General features: G+C 44.2%; 1 protein-coding gene across 1 annotated transcript in view; it reads right to left on the bottom strand.

Annotated features, from left to right (window-relative positions):
* The window catches only part of LOC125174424 (serotransferrin-like), a 60,843-nt gene extending 38,337 nt beyond the window's left edge, over positions 1-22,506 (bottom strand). Inside the window, exons 1-16 of the mRNA XM_047873988.1 lie at positions 22,445-22,506; positions 22,213-22,339; positions 20,016-20,188; positions 17,554-17,662; positions 16,573-16,749; positions 15,670-15,817; positions 14,759-14,814; positions 14,026-14,204; positions 12,888-13,065; positions 11,291-11,445; positions 9,842-9,932; positions 9,223-9,261; positions 7,351-7,509; positions 4,591-4,735; positions 3,367-3,431; positions 219-403 (exon numbers count right to left, since the gene is read on the bottom strand). Of these exons, the coding sequence (XP_047729944.1) occupies positions 219-403; positions 3,367-3,431; positions 4,591-4,735; positions 7,351-7,509; positions 9,223-9,261; positions 9,842-9,932; positions 11,291-11,445; positions 12,888-13,065; positions 14,026-14,204; positions 14,759-14,814; positions 15,670-15,817; positions 16,573-16,749; positions 17,554-17,662; positions 20,016-20,188; positions 22,213-22,255 (1,902 nt within the window). The 5' untranslated portion in view covers positions 22,256-22,339; positions 22,445-22,506. The remainder of the gene's footprint in view (positions 1-218; positions 404-3,366; positions 3,432-4,590; positions 4,736-7,350; positions 7,510-9,222; positions 9,262-9,841; positions 9,933-11,290; positions 11,446-12,887; positions 13,066-14,025; positions 14,205-14,758; positions 14,815-15,669; positions 15,818-16,572; positions 16,750-17,553; positions 17,663-20,015; positions 20,189-22,212; positions 22,340-22,444) is intronic.
* Positions 22,507-23,193: the final 687 nt, after the last annotated feature.

The following is a 23,193-nucleotide window of genomic DNA, read 5'->3' as shown; positions in this document are numbered from 1 at the left end:
GACCCAAGAGCCAGTGGATCACGTGGGAACTAATCTCCAGTGACCTGGAGATATAAGTAGACCTGGGCCTGGGAGATCCAGTTCCACAAGTGACAGCCTCCCAATTCTAGTTTCCAGAAAGAGAATGCTGGAGTGAGGGCTGTGCTTAACACTGAACTCCCCCAAATAATCCACACACACCCAGGAAGAAAAAATGGCAGGCCCTGGCTTGTCCATACCTGCTGCTCAAGTAATGTTTTGCTAACACAAGCTGCCATATCTTTCCGTGAGACCACAGCGTGATTCGGGGCATGGGCTAGGAAGCATTTTTCAGCCTCTGTCACAGCCTTCCTGCTGCCATCAGGACACAGCAGCATAAAGTCTTCCATCTTCAGATCCTTAGCCCAATCTTCACTGTTATTTCCTGGGGACAGAGAATGTGGGTCAGCCACAGCTGATAGCTTTGGTCAGGCACCCTCACTGAGGGCACATAACCAACCCACTGACATGTGAAGGACCTAGAGCCATTGGCCAGCAGAATGCACACACTGGGGTCACAGTGATGTGGAGAGGAAGAGACACTCACATGTATATAAGTCTGATTCAACAGATTCAACACTCAACCAAGAATTCCTAGTGACCATCCCTTCCAACCTGTCCCACCCAACCAGGAGAAAGTGAAATATATCTGTGAATGATGTTCAAAAACATCTTCGTTTCTACTAAATTCCAAAGCATCTGGACTTCTTGCTCTAGCACAGAAAGAACGTGGCCCTCTGTGCAATACAACCTGGCATCAGCAAGCAAAAGAACTTCCCCTGGGGCCATTTTGCAAGCTGGACCAGTGTTCTAAATCTGATGTGCTCATACTGGTTCTACATGAAAATAAATGCACACATGCTTCTGTGCGTACAGGTCCATATCCTGTTCTCAGCTTCTTCATTGTTTCTGTAATTTCCCTGAAAAAGAAGAAAATCTCACCCATTTTCAAGGTTTCCTTCCTCCTGAGGCACTTCTCAAATATATTTTCCTAGTTTTTACTTCTCATCTAAAAGGCAGCGTTGCAATCTTTTTCTTAATTTAATTTTCATTTAATTTTATTTAATTGAACAACTAATGCATGAATTAGCCATCATAAAGCTGTGTATTATTTATAAAGTAAAAATACCTCTTTTCCTACCCTCCCCAAATATAGACTTACAGTTTTAATAGAAAACTCCAAATTGCCTGTGTCTCCCCATAAGTAACTGCACACATCTTTGCTCACCTTCTAACATTTATCCTGCCCTTTCTTACCATTCCCTTCAACTCAGCTCCCTCCAAATGAAACCCACCATCATTCTCTCCAAACCAATTCTGTTCTACTTCATAATTTAAGCATTTATTCAATACTATGTTGTCTGCCCTCTGTCAGATACAGTCTTATTGGAGCGGGAAAATAGCACATAAACCAAAAACAACAATTCTGGATGCAGATAGTAACATTTTCTATTTATATTTCTAAATGCCGTATGAGCGGAGAACCATCTTGGTGAGAACATATTCATTAGGGAGAGATGGCTGGAGGAGACATGGTTTTAGGTGTGTAACCTGTGTTACACATACTGACTGGGAGACTAACCTAGGCCCAACTGTCAGGGCAGACGATAAAGGCCTCAAAAGGGATAGAAGCTAAGAAGAGGAGTGGATTTTGAAAGAAATAGTAGAAGTTTGGACTCAGCGGTTGAGGTTGCAGTGCCAGTGAACTTTGTATATAAAAATGGCCACATGGCAAATAGAGACTCCAGGGTGTTATTTAGAAGGCAGTTGAGGCCTCTGCTCTACCTTCTCCTCAGGGGGTAAGGATTTTGGAGTCATTGCAGGGTGCAGAGGTGAGACCTAGAGAGAGAAACCCCACTCAGAACAGTACCAAAGAAAACAAATTTAAAAATCAAGGGGTAACAAAGAACCAATTTAGGGGTAAAATTCAAGTCATAGGAAAAAGGGCAGCCTTTAAAGGAAAAAGCAAAAGTCATAGGAGAAAAGAAAGAAAAATTAGCCAACACAGTAGTCCTTCAAGTAAGTACTTAGCAACTTCTGTGTGCCACTTACCATAGTTGGGGTATAAAAGAAGGAAAAAAGAGCTCAAAGAGTTTCTGTAGCCACAGTTTATTACAGAATGAGATGAACCCAATGTACTAGTCATATGGATGGAAGATTCTGTTGTGGGATGGGGGCATGCCATCTTGGAAGGATTCTCAGAGGAGTTGGTGATAAGCTAGTTCATTCTAGATGAGTTGCTGGGATGATCTGGGGTTGGGTGAAGGGGCATGAAAAAGGAAGCGAGGTAATACTTACCTGCACTGTAGCAGGTTCTCTAAGCAGTTAGTGATAGGAGGGGGCAGGTGGAGTGCTTATTCTTACTAACTTAAAAAAAATTTTTGTTAGGTTTTTTAATGTCACGGCATCTAATATTCACCCACTAGTTTTAGTACCCATTGATGATTCTTGTTTGAAACAATTATTACTATATTGTTTGCCAAATGATAGTTTTTTTTAACTGTATAATTATAGTATTCCTCCATTTATTCTTGTTCCACAATAAGGAAGATGTTTCCCTTTATCCTCATTTGCTTAATCAGGATATTATTATCCCATATTCCCATTTTATTGAACAAGTCATTATCTTACTACCATTATTATTTCTTCTAGTGCTCAAAATGTCCCAGATTTGGCCAGTGGGGATCATTAAAAATGGCTCCTGTATATTTTGATATATCCCAAAATTTTCACCATGATGTTCCAGGCTCACCTTATATTTTTCCTGCCCCAGCCCTAGAATCAGCTATTTTTCCAAGTGTCCCTGCCTCCTGCTATTGGAGAATGGTTCTAGAAGTAAAGATCTTGGTGTTCATTCCCTCTGGTGTACTATTGTCTCTAGGTTTTTTTCAATGGACCTAGAATATATTTGGAATATATATATTGGATGAATATATATATTGGACCCAGAAATATAGGAAATAGTTAAAAAGGACCTTTTGGGGATAATTCACAAAATCTTAGTATGGGCTGTGAACATGGTAAATATTAAATGCATGTTAATATCACTTTCCTGATCTCAGTAATTATAATGTAGACATATAAGAAAATGTCCTCATTCCTACAAAGTGTGCACTGAAGTATTTAGGGGAAAGGCAATGCCTGCACCAATTCAGGGCCACTAGAAGAACCTCATGGTCCTTACCATTCTGCCTACCCAGGTGAACACTTCTCTCTCCACTGAAAAAAACAGGTCAAGGGTCAGAGCTCTGGAGTCTAACAGAGTACATACACATCCACAAAGGCATCCTGACCATAAGTGAACCCAGAAACCCCAAAATGTGGGGACAGAGGAGCATGTGAACATACCCCCAGTGTTCTCCATGACAGTCTGGTCTTTCACAAAGGCCACGTCTCCCTTCTCAACCAGACACCTGCAGAGTGCCAGACAGAGAGAGAGAAGAGAGAAGGTCAGAGAGACAACATCTGTCATTCAGGAGGGCCACCTGATAGATCCAGGGCTAGCCATCTGATGTCAGCAATTGTGACTCCCATTCTATCACTAATCTTACAGATTACTAATGTAAGTAATAAAGAAAAGAAAACAAAACCTCCAATTAGCTTTGTGGTTATCTAATCTCAATTCCATACACTAAATGCTAAGTTATGGCATAGTTTCTTCAATAGAGCTACAGCATTTCCCTAGCATCAATAGAGATATTAGAGGGGCAGTGTCCCAATACAGTGATTCCTTACTCACACTCTACTTTGTAAAAATTGGGAATCTGTGAACTGTGAATTGTTTTTTTACACTAACTCACCAGGTGGTTCTAACTGGAGAATTAGGATAACCTTTCTTTTCTCCTTCACTACTGAGAAGTTCAGTTAGAATACCACCATCATTGTGCAGATGATGGACTCATGAACTACTAACACAAGGCTGAATCGTAAGACAGTTAAAAAGCAATAAGGTCAAAAGGTGCATAGGCATCTTTGTATAAGTAACAAATACCCCATGAAATAGAATTGGCAGTTGGGAATGTAGAAGTCCTGCAGGTTACTTTTGTGTATTGCCAGGTGAGTATGGCCATAGGTTCCCCAGAGGTGCCTAGAAAAGCATGAACCAGACTCCTGACTCCTGTATTCAACTATGGCAGTGTTTCCTCACCTTGGCAATTGTGACATTTTGAGCCAAACAATTCTTTGTTGTAGGATGCTTTCCTGTGTGTGTAAGATGTTTAGCAGCCTCTACCAATTAGATGCCAGTAGCACCCTCCCCAACCCCATTTGATCATCAAAAACATCTCCAGACACTGCCAAATTTCCCCTGAGGGGAAAATCGCCCCCCTGTTGAGAACTTCTAATCTGCATTGTACTGTCAGTCTTTGCTATGAGAGCCAGGTCTAGAGATAGTGTTCTGGAGGCACTTGGATGCTCCTTCACACAGGGTTCTAATAGAGTTGCTAAATGTGGCATCCTAATACATGCAAGACTAACAGGCCAGGAACATAATAATCTCACTTTAGTTCCTAAAAAGCAATCTTGTCAGGGCTGGGTTTATCATTATATTTGTGTCAGGATTAAAAGACTCACCTGAAAGCTCCCGTGTAACCATAGTATCTCTCATGGCTATTGGGAAAACACTCCTTTCCTGGAGTTTTTGCCGAGCCAACACACAGAGCACAGAGACTGGAATTTCGCATAGATCCAGGGGCACAGCTCTGTTCGAAAATTTTATCTGTGTAGAAGGACAAGAGAAAGTCAGCTCTTCCTAACTGAATCAATATGAGTAGCTTTCATCTAACACATAACAGGTGTGTATGGCCCAAGTGGAACATATTCATTCTGTGACCCACCACCAAGTCAGGACCTGCCAGGTCCAATAAGTTTTCTTTCTTTAAAAGAAAACTTAATTGAGGCTGGGAATAGATGTCAGTAGAGCATTACAAGTCAGGTAGAGAGGATTCCATGGGTACGTGGATAGTGTCATCATTTATCTAAAGAGAGAAGAGAAGGAAATGACATGAAAATTGACATAAAAGGGATAAAATTGAAGGTCTCACTCCCTGAGCATGTGCCACTTGTTTTCAGGATTTTCCTTCCATTGCTATTTTTTAGAAGAGACTTTAATAGAACTTAGAACTCCAAACTCAATTAAGAGCTTGGGGGTTTTACTCACAGCTCATCTGCTCTCTGATGGCTGTGAAACTGCCGGGAAGTTCAGAAGAGCAGAGGTAGTGCCCTTGCTGGTGGGGAGCCCAAGCTTTCTGGGTATCACCCCAGCCATACTTTGCCTCCTCTCAAACTGCTGTCAGAGAACACCCCAATGCAGAAATATCCCTGGTCCCTACACACAGGACTTGTCTGGTTCATAACTGTCTTCAGAGGACTCTCCTTTATTTTTATTTTTATTTAAAAAAAAATTTTTTTAACGTTTATTTATTTTTTAGACAGAGAGACACAGAGCGTGAATGGGGGAGGGTCAGAGAGAGAGGGAGACACAGAATCTGAAACAGGCTCCAGGCTGTGAGCTGTCAGCACAGAGCCCGATGCCAGGCTCGAACTCACGGACCACAAGACCATGACCTGAGCCGAAGTTGGACGCTTAACTGACTGAGCCACCCAGGTGCCCCAGAGGCCTCTCCTTTTAAAGCAGTTGCACATATTTGGAGGTGTCAAGGAGGAAGTACTCAGAAAGTTGATGTAAATAACCATTAGAAAATATTTGTCTATGGTTAACTTACATATACATTTTTCAGGGGTAGAACTAAACTCATACCTGAAGATATTCAGTGGACACAGAGAATAAACTGGTTTTCACCGCTTTGAAAGGGCCTAAGAGCTGGGCAGCCCCTCAGTGAGATTGCCAAGACCTTAAAGAGATCCAAGGATTCCACACATTCACATTACCTAGAAAGCCCAGTGGCAGGGATTGTACTGTCCACCCAACAGTCATTTCCCCTTATTCCTTAGTAACAAAGATCTAGTTGGGTTTTTTTCTTTTAATTTTGTCTCCATTGTTTTTTATTGGGAGATAGATGACATGTAACATTACATTAGTTTCAGGTGTGCAACATGATTCGCTATAGCAATACATTGCAAAATGATTCCCACAATGAGTCTAGTTAACATCCATCACCGTATGTTGTCACAAAATTTTTTTTCTTGTAATGAGAACTTTTAAGATCTGCTTTCTTAACAACTTGGAAAAATGCAATACAGTTTTATTAACTATAGTCCCCATGCTGTACATTACATTCCCAGGATTTATTTAGTTTATACCTACAAGCTTGTATCTTTTGCCCCTTCACCCATTTTGCCCATTGCCCCACCCCCCACCTTTAGCAACTATCAATCTGTTTTCCATATCCATGAGCTTGGGGTTTTTTTTAGATTCCACATATAAGTGAGATTATGCAGTATTTGTCTTTCTCTACCTAAAATACTTCACTTAGTGTAACAACTTCAAGTTCCATCCATGTTGTTGCAAATGGCAAGATTTCTTCCTTTCTCATGGTTGAAAAAAAGTGTTTTGTGTGTGTGTGTGTGTGTGTGTGTGTGTGTGTGTGTGTATCTCAAATTTTATTCGTTCTTCAGTGGACACTTAGGCTGTTTCCATATCTTGGCTGTTATAAATACTGCTGCAATGAACGTGGAGATGTATATAATTTTTTGAGTTAGTGTTTTCCTTTGGACAAATACCCAAAAGTGAAATTGCTAGATCATATAGTAGTTCTATTTTTAATTTTTGAACAAAGTTCTAGTTTTATTTGGGACAGAACATGCCCAAATAAAAGAGGACATTCTCGAACCTCTGTTACAGCTAAGAATGACTGTGTGCCTGAGTTTTGAACAGTAAGAAGTTACTTGAAGTAATTCATTTAGATTTCCTGGATAGCTCCTTTAATAAAGCGACAGCAAGTGGCATTACACTTAAAGCTCCCTTTATTCCTTGCTCCTTGAGGCTGCCTGAATCATGGATGTGATGGCTACCATGGTTGACCTTGAAGACAGAGGCCCTGTGCTCACAATGGTGGAACAGAAAGAGAGGAGCCTGGGCTTCTAGTGACCATATCAGCCAGCCATGGACTGCTTACCTCTTTTGTTTTTTTTTTTAAACGAAAGAGAGAAGTAAACATATGTTTACTCAAGCCATATGTGCAACCAAAAAGAACCAGTCTTATTTAGCTCGCCAGCCCTAGTAACCCTTTTAGGTATCTCCTTGAGGTTCATTTTAACCAAATTTTACTATTATAAAACCAGGGCCACAGCATTTTGCACCATACCACTTTTTTCCAGAATACCTCTTTCCAGCCTGGCTCTGATCACAGCACCCTCTCAAGATTCACTTACCGAATTCACAGCTATTGATCCTGTTGTAGAGCAGGCCCATGGGGATGTTCCAGCCAGCAGTTCTATCTACTGCAGTGTGGCAGGACTTCCTGCCTTTCAGATTGTTCCAGGTGAGGGATTCATCTGCTGATTTTTTAACCACAGCCACAGCAAGATACCCTACAGGAAAGACACAAAAAAAGAAAGTATTAACAACCCCAGGCCTTCCAGAGTATCTATCTACAATCAAAACCTGCCATTTCCCTATGGAAACAAAATTATCCCGAATCATTCCTTCTGCCTTTGAAAGGGTCTTCCCAATAACTGACTGAGATGTAGCACCTGGCATGCTCAGTAGAGAATGCAACTCTTGATCTCAGGGTTATGAGTTCAAACCCCACACTGGGCATGGAGCCTACTTATAAAAACAAAACGTGGGGTGCCTGGGTGGCTCAGTCGTTTAAGTGTCTGACTCTTGATTTTGGCCCAGGTCATGATCTCAAGGTTCGTGAGTTTGAGCCCTGTGTCAGGCTCTGTGCTCACAGTGCAGAGCCTGCTTGGGATTCTCTCTCTCTTCCTCTCTCTCTTTTTGCCCCCCCCCCCCCCACTCATGATCTCTCTCTCTCTCTCTCTCTCTCTCTCTCTCAAAATAAATAAATTAATTTAAAAAAACAAAAAAAGCAAGACTGAGAGGAAGTACCAGTCATTCTGTCAGATGGAGATTATTCTGAACTTAAAAAACAAAATAGCAAGAAAAGATCATCATCAGAGCAACGGTTGGTATACCAGTCTTCCCTAAATGCGTAAAACTAGTAAAGTTATAAACCAGCAACTCACCTTCCACTGTGGGGTATCAGAGGAATGGATACTGAAAAGCACGTGTGACTCTTACATTTTATACAGTCACAATTAGGAAAGAGTAGTAAATGACCAAATAAACTACAGGGAATATTCTGGCCATGAGGAGAATACAGGTTTGCACCAAAATAAATATGTGAAGTGGAAATTCAAAATCAAGTCAGCTGCCATCTGTAGCAGGAAATACAGGCTACTCCTAAAACTGTGAATAGAATATCAACCCATGATTTCAACCTTCCAATTTAGTTAATTCAGTCAACTGTTCACACCAGAAAACAGAGAAGCCTTATCTGTGGAGTAAGACCAGGTCTTTCTATTTTCAGCTAAAGAGTCTGGCTCCTAGAATGAGGGGGAGAGGCTGGGAGGTTGTAACAGGGGAGGTCACAAGGACGAAGTTGCACACTAATGGCTGGAAAATGGCTGGAGAGATCTGAGCACCAGAGCTCTGGGACCCAGTGATCACCTTGACAAGATTTCCAGTCTTGTTCCTATCCCATCTTTCTAGACCCATCCCCACCAGAGCATTAACTGAGAGCCAAACCGGCCTGGGTTCCTGGGCCCAGCCTGGCTGGGAGGCTGGGTAATTTCATGCTCCTAGACATATGCCCGTGTGAGCCGCTCTGCTCAGGCCTGCCAGGCACATATGAGCAAGACTCCTGGTGCTAACTCTCATCTAAAACTGTCCAGGCCTCATGTAATACAAAGAGTTGGGAGTGGTGAGGAGGGTGTAAATTTGCTTGCTGGATATAGGAGCCTAGACAACTTGTAACTTCATGAGCTGTTGGTCCTCTTATGACATCCTTAAAGGATGACAGTACCCACTTAATAGGATTAAATGAGAAATCCTGCATGCAAGTCATGGCAAGTCTAAAAGAGTAACCATCATTATCAATTATCATCCTTCTAGGGTTCTTTTGTATTCTAAAAATCGGTCTCTTCTATTGCCTTACCTACTTCTGATTTGAATTTAAATATACCTTACCCTTTCCCCAAAGTAATAAGAATGAAATTCCTGAGGTACCAATCCCAACTCACCTTTCTCTGGCTTGTTGCTACACTCAGGGCCTTCAGTTTCTGGAAGAAAAAAATGAAAAAATCATTAAACATTTATTCATTGAAAGTCATGCCATTTCTATGTGCAGCTCAGAATAAAAAGAGCCAGGAAAACAATCTATATGTTACCACATTCCCAAACATTCCAGGCTGTCTGGATGATTCAAGTTCACTTTCACTCACTGGCCTCTGGAAGTTAGCCAAAAATTGTGCATTTCAAGTTTCCTGCTCTGTTTTGACCTGTGGCCACAGTCGTCCGGCTATACTTGAATCCCTGCACTGGGACTACAGGAGAAGTGATTTAGGGAAGCAAGAAGACCTTCCAGGAATCCCAACTGTCCTCTGCAGAGAGGTCACTTTTAGCTGGAGCTTCCCAGTGCCAAGCTTCCTATCCCCCTGGTAGAAAGTATGATAGAAGATTCTGTCCTTTGCCATGACTGTGGGGATTAGAGATGGGGGGGAGCCCAGAGCCTAGGAAGCAGGAGGTGCTCAGTAAGCAAGAGCTTTATGGCCAATGCGGTGTGAATCAGGCTATGATTTTCCCATCTCTTCTGACTGGCCCAAAGGAAATAAAACACTGAGAGACACTCCCTACACTTACTGTAGTTCTCTGCCAGGACAGGCACTAGACCACACTGGCCTGCTATGTAGATGAAGCCTCCATCCAAGCTCATGGCATCAGCCTCTCCTTTCTGCAAAGACACAGCACATTAAAGCAGGTGACGAGGCTATCTCCTGTCCTACCTGTCCTTCCAGCTGTTTCCTTGAAGCAGCCTTCCCAGTACAGGCCACGAAGGCCCCAGGAGATAGCAGGTACTTATACCAGACCCCCAGAGGATCTATCAGTCAGGAACACCCAGCACAGAAAATTAAAATGTACTCTCATTTTCACCCAAAGCATGATGAACTGATGATTATTTTGGGGTGCCTTGCTTAGCTTTTCCAGGAGCAAAGACCCACATTGAGTCCTCCTATCCTCTCATAAGGATGCACTGTCCTACAGACATTTCTACAATAACTTTCTGGAAACCAAAGTTCTTATTTGTAAGACAGATGAGTGGCATCAGGGACACAAGGCCATGTCTGTGGCATAGAATGCCTCCTGATGGGGCTCCGGCCCTAAATCATGGCCATGCGGTTGCATTCTCTTTCAGTACTTGGTGTAGTCAAAGTGTTACTGAATGAGTAAAATATTCTTGAATGACCTAATTGTCAAGTTTATAAGTCCTGAATTATAGAGATGCTTAAATTCCACAAGATTACCAAGCTTTCCATTGGGCCTGGCAATATACTTTTTCAAAATATACCCTAAAGGAGTAATCAAATATATGGGAAACTATCTCAGTAAAATGTATGATTCATAAAATGTAAAACATGCAAGTATAATTTATAACAGCAAAAAGACAGAGACTAAATGATATTATAGATAATATGGATAAATGGCTAAGTAAACTGCATCATATCCACACTATGAAATAGATTACAACATTAAAAGATCATGTTTTCTAAAAATGATTTGTGACATAGGAAAAGCTAGCTAGATATCAGAAAAAAGTGTAGTGAATTGTGAATATGATATGATCCCATTTAACAGGATTTTCTCTGAGTTAGAAGATTATAAGTACTTCTCATTTTCTTTTTTGTACCATTCAGGATTTTCAAAATTCCAAAAGTAGACATGGGATGCTCTTGTGATCAACAAAGCTAAACTTCTGCCTGCTTGCACAATCAGCACAGCCCTGTCACACTTGTCATGGCACATCATGGGTCTCAGGCACACCACACCATGGTCCAGCCTCCCATAAGCGGACACAGCTCAGAGTGCCCTCCACTGTGTACTAACACCAGGAGGAAACAGAACTCTAAGGAGCCCTTCAGATCCATAAAATCAAAAGTACTGAAGCTCCTGTGGGGCTGGGCTCCCACACACGAGGGCAAGGTTCCTGGGAACGCAGGTTTTTGTATCATTCCTAAGAATGCTCACTCAGCCTTAGGAACAGGCAGAGAGCCGTGGTAGAGATGCTGCCCTGTGGGGGCAGCAATGACATACCGCGATCATGGCAATACAGTCTTCGGTGGACTCGGCTGTTTCACACTCTATTTTCCCTACGCTGTTTACACTCCACGTGTCACACTTGGCCTTCTCATGGTGACTTATTGCACACCATTTCACCTTCTTGCATTCATCCTTTGAGGTATCAGAGCCTAGGGCATAAGGAAGAGAACCAGATTTAGATGAGGCCTCAGAAGTTCCTGCTGGCTACGAATACTGCTAACTGTCTTCATGAAAGTGCTGGGATTTTGCCAGCAATACACAAACAGATCCCATTCAAGGAATTAATAGCCTTAGAAAACAAAGGCAGTAACAATCTCTCTGTTGTATCATTTAGACGATAATTTCTTCTAAGAAGCCAACTTCACTCACAACCCCTCTATCACTTCAGTCAGGCTCTTCCTGGTTTTTTTTTCTTCTTTTTGAAATAGCACTTAACTACCTGAGTTGTTCCTTTTTTTTTCTAATACTTTATTTTTTTAAGTTATTTATTTATTTATTTATTTAGAGAGACAGAGGGAGAATCCCAAGCAGGCTCCATGCTGTTAGCAGCAAGCCCAATGTGGGGCCTGATCTCATGACCATGAGATCAGGACCTGAGCCAAAATCAAGAATCAGACACTTAACCGACTGAGCTATACAGGCACATCCTGAGTTGTTCTTATTTATTTGTTCCTTGTTTATTATCTGTTCCCTGCAGGAAAACATAAGCTCAGCCAGGGCAAGGGCTATGCCTGTCTTATTCTCCAAGGCACCCTCATTATTCAAAGGCAGTGCCTGGCTTGTGGTCAATGCAATATATGTCTGCTGAATAAATGGACATCTATTCAATTTTCAAGTTCAGTTCAAGTCACTTCCTCGGGGAGGCTTTCCCACAGCTCCAGGATCTATTTTTCTTTGTTTTCATGGTCTCATCAGACCATGATATTTTGTTCTGTTGTGTTTGTTTTCCCTTCTTTTGAGCAAATCTATCATTTGTAATCAATCATTCAGTAGAGTGACTATTCATTATTTGTCTTCTCCACTGGTGAGAAAGTTTTATGGCAGCGGAATCTTATATATGTTGGTCTCACCATTGTATGCGCAGCACCTAGCACAGTTTATGGCTAGATGATCAATAAATGTCTGTTGAATGAAAGAATGATCAAGCAAACCCCACAATGATCCAAGGAAGTTCAGGAGCAGTATTAACCCATCCAGAGCTCCAGCTTCATTATGGCACATGTTGATCATAATATGGCTGCAGATGTACAAGTCTGTAGTAGTTTTGTTCTTTTTGCCTTACTTTGTGCCAGGCTAATTGGTTTCACAAAGTGGCCAGGCAGGGTGGCCCTGATTTATACAAGGGAAACAATACTAGTATCAATCCAAATCATTTTAAGCATAAGTTTCCTTCAATGCCTTTTGGTGATATCCAGGCTCATCTCATGATGACCGATACCATTTAGCATCAGTCTGACACTGGGTGGCAAAGCTGGGCAGATAAAGAAATGTCAGGGTGGGCTTCTGGTACCTGGAAAGAGTCTATTGCTGGTCCCTGCCCTTACCAGGTTTCCTAGCTCCTAAGGTCACATGATCCTTCCCTAGTACTTACGCATATCTTCCCTTAGATTCCGAAGAGCAGTGACATACTCATATCCCAGGTACAGCCAGGTGTCCATTTTAGGGGGAATCCTTAAAAGCCCTTGGGCAGAGTCCTTAAACAGCAGGTCCTTCCCCAAAGTTGAGCTGAAGAGCTGGAAGGCTGTAGATTTGTCTTTGCCATAATGTTCCTGTATATAGTAAAACACAATAGTAAATGGCTACTGCAACAAGGAATGCTGCAAAAGGAGACTGAAGAAAAACAAACCCCCCAGAAAATGAAATTAAAACCATGAAATTTTCAAGATTCCAGGAGAGAGGGCAGACAGGCCTGCTCTTTCCCACCCAGCAACTTCCCCACCCCCAGCCCTCTTACAGTCATGCAACATGTTTCTGTGGCCTATCCCCCTGGCTGGGTTGACAGCTCACTGAGTATAAGAAATGGATCTCCTTCAGAGGCTGACCCTGTGTGATTACCACTTAAACTCTTTTTTTTTTTAATTTTTTTTTCAACGTTTTATTTATTTTTTGGGGGGGACAGAGAGAGACAGAGCATGAACAGGGGAGGGGCAGAGAGAGAGGGAGACACAGAATCGGAAACAGGCTCCAGGCTCTGAGCCATCAGCCCAGAGCCCGACGCGGGGCTCGAACTCACGGACCGCAAGATCGTGACCTGGCTGAAGTCGGACGCTTAACCGACTGCGCCACCCAGGCGCCCCACCACTTAAACTCTTGATAGATGGAATGGCTTGATGAGAGGAGGTTGGCTCAGTGCTGGGATTCTGCTGCTCTAAGGAAATAAAGCTGGCTGTGTGTGTAGCACCCTTGTAGTCAGGCTGAGGGACATTGGGAAAGAGATCATTTCCTTCTGGGGATGTCATGGAAGGCCTTATGGGGGAGGGGGTGTTTGCCCTTGGCCTAGAAGTCCTGGTTTAGATAGAAAGAAATAGAATTAAGCAGTAATGCAGGACTAGACCCCGTGTGACTCTGAGTCCCTGCTGGGCACTTTCACACAAGTGGAAAATATGTGGCACAGTTCCCACTATGTCCTGAAAACAAGGAATTCCATAGTGGCCAGAAGGGAATGTAGGAAAATGCCCCAAATCCAATCAGGAACCACTAAGCAGGAGGGAGAACAGTGAATTCAGTACCTGGGCCTGGTTGAGAAGCTCCCAGATCAAGTCCTCCTTGCCCCCCACACTTCGGGCCACAACAGCGTGGGAAGGAACCCTGGCCAGGTAGCAGTCCTCATATCTATCCACTGACTTCCGGGAGTTGTCCAGGCAGAGCAGCTCATACTGGTCCCTGTCAGCTTTGTTTGGCAGGTTCTCTGGGGGAAGAAAGCCTGGATGAGCCAACTGTAGCCAGGACAGAGCCATGAGCTGTAGTCTCTGTCCCTATCCCTTGCAATCCCAATAAATCATAACATGTACAAGCTGAGATGCCTAGAGCAAATGAAAGCCAGAGCACATAAGAGAACTGACGTTAAGATCCCACAACCAGTCACAGGCAAGGAAGCTTCTGATGCCTAGTGCAGGGGTGACTGCCTGACACCCACAACAGGTCTCATCTCAGCGGGCCAAGTTCAGGCCGAGGTCAGCCAGACGAGCCCCCAATCCTTTGCTGTGGCAACATTGACTGGCAAGAAGGGTTCCTGTGTCCAGGAGGTTGAATTATGGAAAGAGGCCCAGGAGTCCAGGTGAGGACCCCATATGTACACAAGTATGTTCTAAGTTCTGCACAAGTAGAAGCCCAAGCAATGATAAAGGAGGAACACAGTATGCTCATATCTAACTATGGCCCATGAAGAGGAATGCAGAAGGAGAAAAAAAAAAAAAGCCCACAGCCTGGAGGAGATATGCAAATTCTTCTCCTGTCATTTACCCAGTACTGTGGAGTGCTTGACAAAGGCCACTTGCCCAGCGTCATCCATCAGACACCTGTGGGAAAGAAATACATTAAAAGGATTACTGCAGGGTAGGCCCTTCTCCTCAGGCTTAAGGGTCTGTCTGATCACACCATACAGCTTGGGGACAAGGGCAGAGCCTGGTGAAGGCCTCTGAGCAGACCCACAGCTGAGGAAGCGCCATGGGGCACTGATATGCCACTAAGATGGGAGGATGAATTTATAGGAACTAGAAATCCCTCATAATGTTTCCCAAAGCAGCAAAAAAAAATCATTGAAAATATTTTGATATAGAACAGAGTTTTCAAATTTCTGAAATGGAAGATAAATATACATCAAGTCTCCTAAGAGAGGAAATGTGCCCTTGGCTGGCTATCAAATTTTAGGATATAACCAAGGCAAAAGATGTAGCAAAAAATCAGCCATTGAGCTGTATGCACAGGGGTAGTGAGGGAAGACAGGAGAGAGGCCAGTGCATTGAACACGAGACACTGCTACAATAGAAAACAGAGGGTCAGTCACAGAAGAATGGTCCAGACACTAAGGATGTGCCTGCCCCTTAGGCTCTGCTTAGCCCAGTGAGAGGACACATTGGGCAGGTTCATTGGGCTAGACTAAGTTCATTGGGCTGGACTAAGAAATCAAAAGCTCTGGGGAGATAGAAAGGGACTCCAGGAGAGGTGCTTCCCTGTCAGATATCACGTGAAAGGTGTATGCACTGGCCTGGCCTGGAGAAGAGTCCCAGCTGAATCACTGAGTCACTGTGAAGAAATTAGGCCTCCTGGACACCTCTTTGCAGGCTGGGCTCTGCTGTAGGCCGGGTAGGGTCTCACAGCCTAAGGACATTGGACACTTTGGCCATCATAGAACAGCAGTTGGTCTCACTCACTTGAAGGCACCTGAGTAGCCGAAGTATGGTTCATGGTTGGAGCAGGCACACTTTTCTGTGTCTTTTCCCACACACAGTTGACACAGTTGGGGGAAGGTTGTCCGATCCACACAGGGAACACAGCTGCCCATGAAGAAATTGGACGCTGCTGCTCAACATAAGACATGTAACACAGGCCATGAGCCACCCTGGCCACACACCATGAGCCACAGCTCCCAGTCCAGGATCATGAGAGAACAGAGAGTGACTAAAGGAAAACGAGTACACCCAGTCCCAGCACACCATTGTATGTGTTCACTGACCAAGATCAAGGTTTTCCAAGAGGGACAAGTTAACCTTTGTCCTCCGACTTCCCTCCCCAAGAACTAGGCCTGTGCCTGCCATTGACCCAGGCCTGTCTCAGGTTGCTGTCAGCTCCCCTCTCTGCCTGTCAGACTGGAACATCTCAGAGAAAGGTTTCCTCTAGGAATCCTATCTGAGAGATAGGAGACCCCCATATAGAGGTACAGGCCAAGTTCATGGCCAGCAGATGGCCACCAGAAAAGCTCCAGCAGAATGGGAAACACACCAGCCACAGACAGGAAAGAACCCCAGGGAAGTGAACAGTAGGGCCGAGCAAACTTGGTCCTGACTGAAGCCCTCTGTCAGGCTTGATGCCCTTCCCCCCCCTCCCCCCCATTCCTCAGGACAGCCGCTGGTTGGATGTTAAGAGCTCAGAGAAGAAAAACACAGCTGACACCTCCCAAGGACTGCTGATGTGGCAGAACTGACCAGCTTAAAGTTGGTATACCTCCCACCTCTACCCCCAAAACCCATCACACATGATCACCTGATCGTGTCTGAGCAACCCCAGTTTGGCCTGTGTAGGCCTGCCTGATAGCACTCACCCTCTTGCCCACTTACCCCTCAGAAGAGAGTCACGTGGCTCAGGCAACTTCCAATAAAGTAAGCCCATGGGGATGTTCCACCCAGCAGACCTGCCAAGGCCTGTGTGGCAGGATTTCTTGCCTTGGAGCTGGTCCAGATTGAAGTCACTGGTCTTTTTCACCACAGCCACAGCATAATAGTGGGTTTTTTTATCTGCAAAGGGACAGTGTGAATGAAAGACCTTTAGCCTGGGGAACAGTTGGAAACATTGCTCCTTGCTGCTGGGCTCCTGAGTAGAAAAAGGGAATCCACAGGGCACATTTCTGTTGGGTTGGGTCATAAAGAGAGAGAGATCAGGAAAACCTGCCTTGACTTGCAGGGGAAAGAAGGCACCACAGAGAGAACATTTGTAATAACCCTCCAGGCAAACACAGGGGCAAGAAGGCCACATACACATGTGGCCCAAATACTTTTGCCTACCATGGCCCTGCAGGGTGTCTGTCTGCCTATACCTACCAACCCAAGCCCACCAGGAAACTGGAGTTGTGGCACAAGGACCACATTCATTCTAAGTACTTCTTGTCCCCTGACACAGGCCCAGGGACAGCTGGTTGCTCTCAGAAGAGATGCAAGGCTGTTGGGGCTCTGAGCATAGGCTCCAGTGTGGTCTCTCCCCTGTTTGTGGCACCTATGGTTCTTGGAGGGCTCCTCTGTGTAGCTCTCAACCCCAGTGGTTCAGGTCGGGTTGTACACAGCCTGCTCTGTTTCTCCAGGGAGCACATCTCCTGGCCCAGAATGCCAGTGTCAGGAGCACCAGTCCTCAACCATCCCAAAGCCCCAAAGGCCTTGAGTTGTGTCTTCAGCAGCTGATAAGACCTCTCATTCCCCAGTGATACCCAATGGGGAATGCTCATCCATCTTTAATCCCCATTACCTGCCTGAACAAGACAAACTCAGCATCTACCAGGAGAGAACAAGAGCAACAAACTCTCTCCTGGGTCCTCAGGAAGAACTTACCATCTTGTGACTCATAGAACTCTGCCACTACAGGCTTTAGGTTGTAGGGGTGGAGGCCCGCCTCGAACACCAAACCTGCATCCAATGTCACAGCATCTGCTTCATTTGTCTGAAAGGGATAAGACCAGATCCTGATGAGGACCTTTCTTCCGATAAACTTTTGGTAAACTAAAAGTATATAATACGAATTTAAGGAAATCATGAAAGAATATAAATAAAGTGGAAAAAAGGGGAAACAACACAAATGAACACACACGTATGAACTCAGTATTTGAAAACAGAAAAGGAAAAATCAGAAAATGAGGAAAGGCTGAACTAAGAAATCAAAACTAATATGGCAGAAATAAGTCCATATTTACCAGTAATAACAATTATTAGTGGCCTAGTTTACCACATAAAATAAATGAGATTGTCAGAATGCATTAATAAACAAAAGCCAGCAATAAACAGTTTTCAAAAGATGCACCTGAAACAGAAGCACACAAAAAGTTGAAAATAAAGGAATGCAAAAAGCTATAGAAGAAGACTACTGAGCAGAAGAAAGTTGGTGTAGAATGTTAATATTAAAAAAATAGAGTTTAGTCAAAAAGCACTGCCAGAGATAATTAAATAATGATAAAATACCAAATTCACCAAGAATGATAGGATTATTCCCTCATACACTCCTGGTGGGAGTAGAAATTTAAATAACCACATTAATTGTCAACTACACCCCCAAAAGAAAAAAGAAAGAAAAAGAAACAACATTGAATTTGCTTAAAAATAAAACATGTTTGACATTGTCTTAAAAGTCAAATTCATATCTCACGGCACAGCAAGTCTGCTCCTATACACACACACACACACACACACACACACACACACACACATATATATATTCAAGAGAAACTTGATACTTGTGTCCCAAGAGATTTATATAAAAATATCTGTCATTCCCTGATTAGAATAACAGATAGCTGGAAATAGCCCAAATGCCTAATGACCAGAAAAGAAAAAATAAATTGTGGTATACTAACATAATGGACTATTGTAGAGCTCTGAAAATGAATGAACAATGGCTATATTCAATGATATGGGTGAATCTTAGCATAATATCGAGGAGGAAAAAACAAGTAGGAGAAGACAACACATAGTAATGTCACGTTTAGGAAACTTTTCACAAATCAAAAATGTGTCGTGATTCATACATGCCTATACACATCTTAAAATGAAAATAAAAGGCAAGAAAGTTTTAGGATTCAGTTTGCTCAGGATGGAGAAACACATTGGTGGTTTTAAGTAAGGTCAGTGGGATATACTACACTAAGTGGGGCCATTCTCATAAAATCCAGTACTACCACACAGCAGCCCTAGAAGTAAGCTATTGGCAGTGATGAAGTTTTGAGAACCTGTGTTAGGTTCGTGGATAATATTATGTTATTAACATTTAAGAATAAAGAGGGGCATGCATGGACTAAAATGGAACAAATGTCATAATTCAATGGTTAGAATTAAACCATGATTGCAACTGAGATCCAATTAAAACACACACGCACGCACAGCAGACCAGCTGTTCTTATCAAATCATTGATTTCTTCAGTGAATCATACTCTATCTGGCTGATCTCCCATCTCATTACTCCTTCTAGTCTCCTGCTTGCTCTATTCCTGTCACCCTGACTTCCCTACAGCAGCTTCAAAAAGCCCATCTCTCCTGTCTCAGACTCTTTGCACAAATTGTTGTTCACCACCTGGTGTATTCTACCCATGGCACCCAGCAGCCTAACCCATGCTCATCCTTAGGGTCTCAGCTCATTGCTTCCCTCTCAGGGAGATTATCCTTGATACTCAGGCCAAAACAAGTTTCTTCTGAAAGTCTCTGTCAGAGCATTCTACTCTTTCCCTTCATTGTACATCACACAATTTGAAAGTATAGTCTATGTGTTGCATGTTTTTCTTTTCTCCTGACTGTACTGTAAGCTCAAGACTAATGACCATGTGTGTTTCAATTCACCACTGCAGCCCCATTGCCCAGCACAGGGTCTGACCCACATTCAGATGTGCACAAAGATGAAGGAATGAAGAGTTTGAGGAAAATCTAGAAAACAAAGGGTTCAGCAACCATCTGAAGTTTGCACTGTATTTCTCTTCCCTGGGAGCATCATTCAACTTCCCGTGATATGTCAAGAACTTCCAAAACAATGTCGTATAATAATTTTGATAGCAAACATTCTTGTTTTTCCCCTGAATTTAGAGAACTTAGTGCCTCAAAATTTCCCCCTTTTCAGAGCATTGGATTTTGTTTCAAGACTCCTTAAAAGTGAGCACTCCAATTTCCCTTTCTGAAGTGCTTTTATTAGCATTGGAGGTTGACTGTCACACACACCAGCCTCCTACCTGTGGGTAAAGAGTTGTTCCAAAATAACAGAAGAGAAAGGAAAGTACAGATTTTCTCCCACTCCTTTTTAGGCAACAGTGACTTACCGAAATGGCCCTGATGCACTCAAGGTAGGAGGTTTTCTTCACACAGCTGACAAAGGGACCAGTCTCAAGGACCGTTTTCATATTTTCGCTGAAACTGGAGCACTTACTGGCTTCATGATTTGAGACAGTGCACCATCTCACAGTTTTTTCAGGGGAGACAGCCAGACACAGCCCTAGGAGAAAGAGGCCAGAGGTCCCTGTGCTGGTGGGAGAGACAGCAGCACCCTCTGAAGGGTCTTGAAGGCTCCATCCCCTCTATCCTGTCCTCCTCCCACTCCTCCCATTAACACCCCAGGGCACAGATTCTGCTGCCTTCTGAGGCTGGGGACAAGATAAAGGAATGCTAGAGTCCTCCTAGTCACCTGCTAACCCCCCTCTGCTAGCCAGAGGGATGTGCGCTTGACCATCAGCTCTCAAGTGGAGACCACTGTCTACTCCTCTCTGTTCTCCCTGCCTCCTTGCCTTACCATCCTGGGACTGCCACGGGACATAAGCCTTATCGGTGTGACAGGGCATTTTCAGCTACTTGAAGACAGTGGCTTGAAACTACAGTTTGGGGAAGCTAACAAGGTAGGAATTAGCATCTTTTGTTTATTTATGTTTTTAATATAATTTATTGTCAAGTTAGCTAACATACAATGTATACAGTGTGCTCTTGGCTTCGGGAGTAGATTCCCATGACTCATCACTTACATACAACGAGGAATTACCATCTTTTAAAGATGATGGAACTGGGCTCAGAAACTGATGCTTTAGCCAAGGTCACCCAGCCTGTTAGTGGCTGAGACTGGCCTAGATACCAGGTCTCCAGACTTTGGTCTCTACCCAGGGAACAAAAGAAGATGATATTCTGAGTTATTTTCCATCTGTTTCACCAGTAGGTAGGGGCAAATGATTAATGAGATAATGAATTTGTCTATGATACTTTTCTATGATCCTCTGTTCCAGGAATAACTAGAACTCCACATCTTTAGTGGTTCTCTCTGTTTCCAATGACCCCTCCTTCAATCTTCATCAGTCTTTTGGGCTGCCATTAGAAGAAGCTAAAGCCATCCATGTCTGTAGCTATTAAAATCATGTGGTTGCACTACTCCCAAAGCCCTCTGTCATCTCTACTTTCTGTGGATCAGCAGCAGAAGGCTGACTCAGGGAAGCTGATGAATATCCACAAATCACAAAGCAGGAAAGGGGGAGGGCAGCAGTTCTCCAGAATGCATAAAGAGGGGCCACAGGGAAGTTACTGCCCCAACCACACTTTACCCTACCTGTGCCCATGAGAAGTCACAGGAGGCATCAAGATTCAGTGGCAAACCCTCTCTAAACTGTCCCACCTGCAGTCTCATAGGCAGGAATTTGTCCTGAGTCCTGCATTTACCTTGCACAGTCCTATGAGGTGCTTTTGGTGGGGGGGAAGGGAGGGTGCACAGGGGAAAGGCAAGTAATGCAGGGCCAATTCTCAATGGTAAACTTCTCCAGGAGAGACAAATAAAATAACTAAACACAGAGGCTCCAAAGGTGTAACAAACGCACCGGAGTGGCAGACGAAAGTTAAAGGACAAAGGGAACAAAGCAATCTCAGGAGGTGATGGGCATCAGCAGAGGCCATCCATTGGCAGGCCCCACACCAAGGATGTGCTAGTGCCTGGATCCATGGCCTCATTTACCCTCACCTGACCCTCTCAGGCTGGGGCTGTACTGCCCTTCTCACTGGTGAGAACACAAGAAGCCTGGCTTCAAATATGCTCCAAACCTTTCAGTGGCCCTGCTTCTTAGCAGGACATCATCAGTGCCAGGAGCACCTGTGGGACAGCAGACTGCCAAGGTTAAGGGCGGGGTCAGATCCCAGAGGTCTTGAATACCATGTTCAGCAGTTCAGACTTGACTCAGGCGGCCTCATAGAAGGGATCTGATAAACCATGATGTAAGTACTCTAATTTGTTGTATTCTAATACTGTAAGTTTTACTGGACAACGAGGAGGAGGAAAGCAAGGAATGGAAGCAAGAAAGCACAGCGGGACACGAAAAGGCAGCAGAGGCACAGAGGGGAACTCAAGGCAGTCCTGAAGCAGGTGCAGGGGTGCCGTGGGGAAGAGCGAAGGAAATGCTTAGGGAACCCAGGGGGCGGTATGTTGGAGTAGGGGGTGAAAAGAGCACCTGGGCTGACAACTATGTGGGCCTCCCCCGCACCAACACTCACCCAGGACCGCGCAGGCCAGCAGGGCGCGGACGGCGAGCCTCATCTTCCTAAGTCTGTGGCTTGGAGCAGCGAGCACAGACCTATGGGCTTCTGCGCAGCCTCCCAGCCCTCCGCACGGCTTTATCCCCTGCACCGCGGGCCAAGCAGAATCTTTGACCTCCAATGTTTGCACAGCCCGCTTGCCCAATCACCCCTCATCCCGCCCCTTTCATTCCTTGCCCAGGCCGATCACCTCATTTCCTGAGCTCTAGAAAGATGCACGGATGGTATCCAGCACAAAAATGCTGATTGTAAGGGAATTAAAGAAAAATCAACCCTTTGTTAATACGCGCTCTCTCTGTGCCAGGAGCAGAGCTGCAGCGGAAAGGGGGTTGGTGGGGGCGGGTAGATCTGCTTCTGAATCTGAGGATACCAAAGCTGGCCTTGCACCAGTCCTGTGTATTCATTCCACAGATAATAGAGGAAAGGAACTACCCCAGATCCAGACTAGAAACACAGAATAACGAAGACCTTCCTGAGAGAAGGTGTCAGAGGAGAATAAAGCTGGCCTCAAAGATAAGTTCAACACCCTTCACTTGTTCCCAGGTGTCCCCAGAAACCATGCCCCCTGGGCTTTCAAAGGCCATCCTAACTGAGGAACTGCTCTCTCCCCATGTGCCCTGCTGAACTAAGGCTCCTGGACTGAAAACCTTCCCATGATGCAACCTGCTGGACACCTTGACCTAGGAACAGAGCCACAAGGGAGACATAGGGAGCTTTCCCATAGGAAGCTATCCAGGAATGTGACCAAGACTCTTGAGACTCAGAACAAAGTGTCACATGAGCACAAAGCAAGGGACCCAGGGGAGGATGTGGCCTGGTCTCAATGCTCTGGGTCATCCCTGCCCGCCTCCAGCTAAGTAGTCTCCAACTGGCTTTGGTTGCACATCCTTATCAGGAAAATAGTGAGATTGTACATTCTGTGTATGTACTTTTTAAACT

This window comes from Prionailurus viverrinus, chromosome C2, assembly GCF_022837055.1.
Source record: "Prionailurus viverrinus isolate Anna chromosome C2, UM_Priviv_1.0, whole genome shotgun sequence".
NCBI lineage: Eukaryota > Metazoa > Chordata > Mammalia > Carnivora > Felidae > Prionailurus > Prionailurus viverrinus.
The sequence above is the reverse complement of the archived record's forward strand: the minus strand, read 5'-3'. Positions and strand labels throughout refer to the sequence as shown.